A 3,145-nucleotide genomic window follows, 5' to 3' on the forward strand; every position below is an offset into this window, starting at 1 on the left:
ATAATTTATGTGTACAAAAGTCCCTGCCATATACAAATCAAAAGAGATCTATATATATAAATGTCCAAGATATATACATAAACAAAAGTCCATGTCATATATTAATCCAAAGAGTCCTATATGAATAAATGTCCAAGACATACTAATCAAAAGAGACATACATATACAAAAGCCTCTATCATATACTAATCAAAAGAGTGCTATATATATAAATGTCCAAGACATATGCTAATCAAGAGGGACATACATATACAAAAGTCCCTGTCATATACAAATAAAAACAGTCCTATATCTATAAATGTCCAAGACATATACTAATGAAAAGGGGCATAACCATGAGACTATCTTGTTGCTGAGCCTTTTTCTCCTGCTGTGCAGCCTTCTCTTGTTGTTGTGCAACCCTCTCCTCTTGCTGTGCAGCCCTCTTCTCTTGTTGTGCAACTGTACCCTGCAACTGCATAATCAATGTGCGCATCCTGTCATGCTCTTGCTGGGACACTCCAAGTGGTAGCCTATTGGAGAGTCGAGATTTCTTATATGCTCCTCCCAGTGTACCTAAACCGTATAACCGTCCTTTAAGGTTAACCCCACCAGATGCCTGCACGATCAAATCATTATCCGAGGCAACACTGCTAGCATCCTCTCCTGGAATGACTTGACTGTCTCTCTCTTCCCTAAGTCTCGTAAAGCCATCCTAAAATTTACATAGAAAGTATTCATGTGTTAAAGTAAGGTGCACTAAAACTAATCAGCTTTCAAAAGTAAACATTTGGTGTAACAATATATACTACTCACAGCTGTTGCCTTTGCCTTGTCATTGCACCACTTGTCACGATCATCTTTAGATGTGTGTGTATGCTTGAACACAGCCCAACCCAGGGTAGACGGATCTGTGACCCCATCTTCCTGTTGCGTATATATGTACATAAAACAATCAGAACATAATACGCTAAGTATAAAAAATAGCTTACCATTTTACATATCTATATGCATATGAAAAATTACTATTATTCTTACCAACCGCCTTGCATGCTCATGAAATGGAATTGAACCTCCAGAATGTGTAGGTCCGTCAAATTTGGACTTGTTCCTCTTATTTGCTTCAGCCATTTTCTTCCATTTTTCATTAGACCAGTGAACCCTTCAAACCATCAAGAACATCTTGTCTCATCCAAGACGTATCACCCTTTCCTTTTCTTATCAAATTCAAGTGATTTCTGATTATGTCAGTGGCTTTGGTCTTGTATGCTTTATGAAAAAGATATTGGTCATCCGGCAAGTATTTATATTTTTCCTACAATGATGAAACAAGACAATTTAGAAAAAAATATCAACATTAGCTTCAAAAACCTTGAATCATACATAAATATTAATATGGTCAGATTTGAAGGGCAACATTACCATCAATGAGTTAAACCAGTTCTCATTGACATTGGTTGGAACTGCCTTATATGTAGGGTATGGACCGTCATAGTTGCGCTTGATTATACCCCATATTTTGCTCACTACATCACATGGTTCAAAGCTGAAATAGATTGTAATTTGATTATATTCATCAATGCATTTAAATTATCGTCAACACTTATATGAAGATGTATTGAAAAAATATCACAACTACCATTAACATTTCTTGTACTTACTTGCTCCCATCAATGGTCGGTCGTACCTATATACGATTGTCCACAGGATCTTTCTCCCCCCATTGTGGAACAAGGTCCTGCATGACAGGCGGAGATGGTCCATAATATGGAGCCTGTGGTGGGGACGAAGCGTGATCCTATTTAACAAAAACAAGAGATAAAGACAAAAAAATTTCCAATAATCAAATGTGAACATAAATTTTTTGGAATAAAAAATGTAGAATATGGGCATAATTAGTCGGATAACCTCATTTGCTTCTTCACTAGAAGCTACAAACGTCTCCTGCATCTCCGGGACTACCGATGATGGTGATTGTGCATCTGGTGATGTTGTTTGCATACGTGAAGAGAATGACATGTGGTCCTGCCCTCGACGGTTAATGGCCCCTCGTCCATATGTACGTAGAGAGGTATTATCCTTACCTCCATCCCTACCATGTGTACTGTCAAATGTCTTCATCTGCAATAAGAAACATTCATGATTGTTATATCAGTTTACCATTACAATCTCCATAAGAATTGATCATTTGTGAAAATGTAACAAATATTAGTTTACCATTACAATCTCCATAATATGTCATCAAAATTAACAATACATCCAAAGATAAGTATTTCTCAAGTACCAAATATTACAACAATTACAACTACATTGACATATCACAAGAAATATAAACACAAACAAACATAATATGTCATTATCCTACACAGTTCTCTAATGATTGTTTATAATTGGCATTTCATTCTGATTCCTCATTTTGAACTAGGTCTTCTTCTTCTTCAGTCTCCTCAGTTTCATAATCGTCATGTTCTGCTTCAGATGATGACAAGAATTGTGGTTCCTCAATGTCTGTGTCATCACTATCAATGCTTTGAGCAGGGATTGTCTCTAATTCAGCTGTAGTGTCAACAAGGATCTGATGGATGTTATCATCAGGAATGTGTATAGGAACCTCCACAACATAATCATCTTGGTAAGCATTGTCAATTTGATCGGTTTCTTTTACTCTTGTCACTGGGATAATGTTACGAGCTTTGGTTTTAATTACCCCCAGCCATTCTTGTTCATCCCCGGGATAAGATGTATAATAAACCTGCTCGGCCTGTTGAGCAAAGATAAACAGATCGTATCTATTGTATCTCCTAGACTTCTTAACTTCAACATTGCCATATCGATCTTTTCGTGTGCCTTGTGGGCTAGGATCAAACCATTGACATTTAAATAAATTTATCTTTGTGTCACCGTGGCCAAGATAATCCATTTGTATAATATCAATTATCATCCCAAAATAGTCAACTTCTAAACTTTCCATTTGCGATCCTCTAACGCAAACTCCATAATTTGTTGTAGCCATCCCTTCATGTGATGATATAGTCGCAAACTTGTATCCATTAATAACATACTTTGGACAACGAATGACGATTTGGTTTGGTCCCCGAGCTAAGCTCCATGCAACATCTTTAGTCGCATTACGAGATTGTTTAACCTACATTGTGTTGTAAAAATT

The 3,145-nt window shown here is 36.7% G+C and overlaps 1 protein-coding gene across 1 annotated transcript; it reads right to left on the reverse strand.

The window, feature by feature from the left end:
* Positions 1 to 292: 292 nt before the first annotated feature.
* Positions 293 to 1,110, reverse strand: LOC133309386 (uncharacterized). Its single transcript, XM_061510146.1, has 3 exons — positions 1,018 to 1,110; positions 796 to 906; positions 293 to 694 (listed from the first exon to the last, which is right to left on the reverse strand). Exons 1-3 carry the CDS (start codon positions 1,108 to 1,110, stop codon positions 293 to 295), a joined length of 606 nt encoding a protein of 201 aa, XP_061366130.1.
* Positions 1,111 to 3,145: the final 2,035 nt, after the last annotated feature.

Source organism: Gastrolobium bilobum, unplaced genomic scaffold (assembly GCF_033153095.1).
Source record: "Gastrolobium bilobum isolate Gb01-03AN ecotype WA unplaced genomic scaffold, APGP_CSIRO_Gbil_v1 utg8253, whole genome shotgun sequence".
NCBI lineage: Eukaryota > Viridiplantae > Streptophyta > Magnoliopsida > Fabales > Fabaceae > Gastrolobium > Gastrolobium bilobum.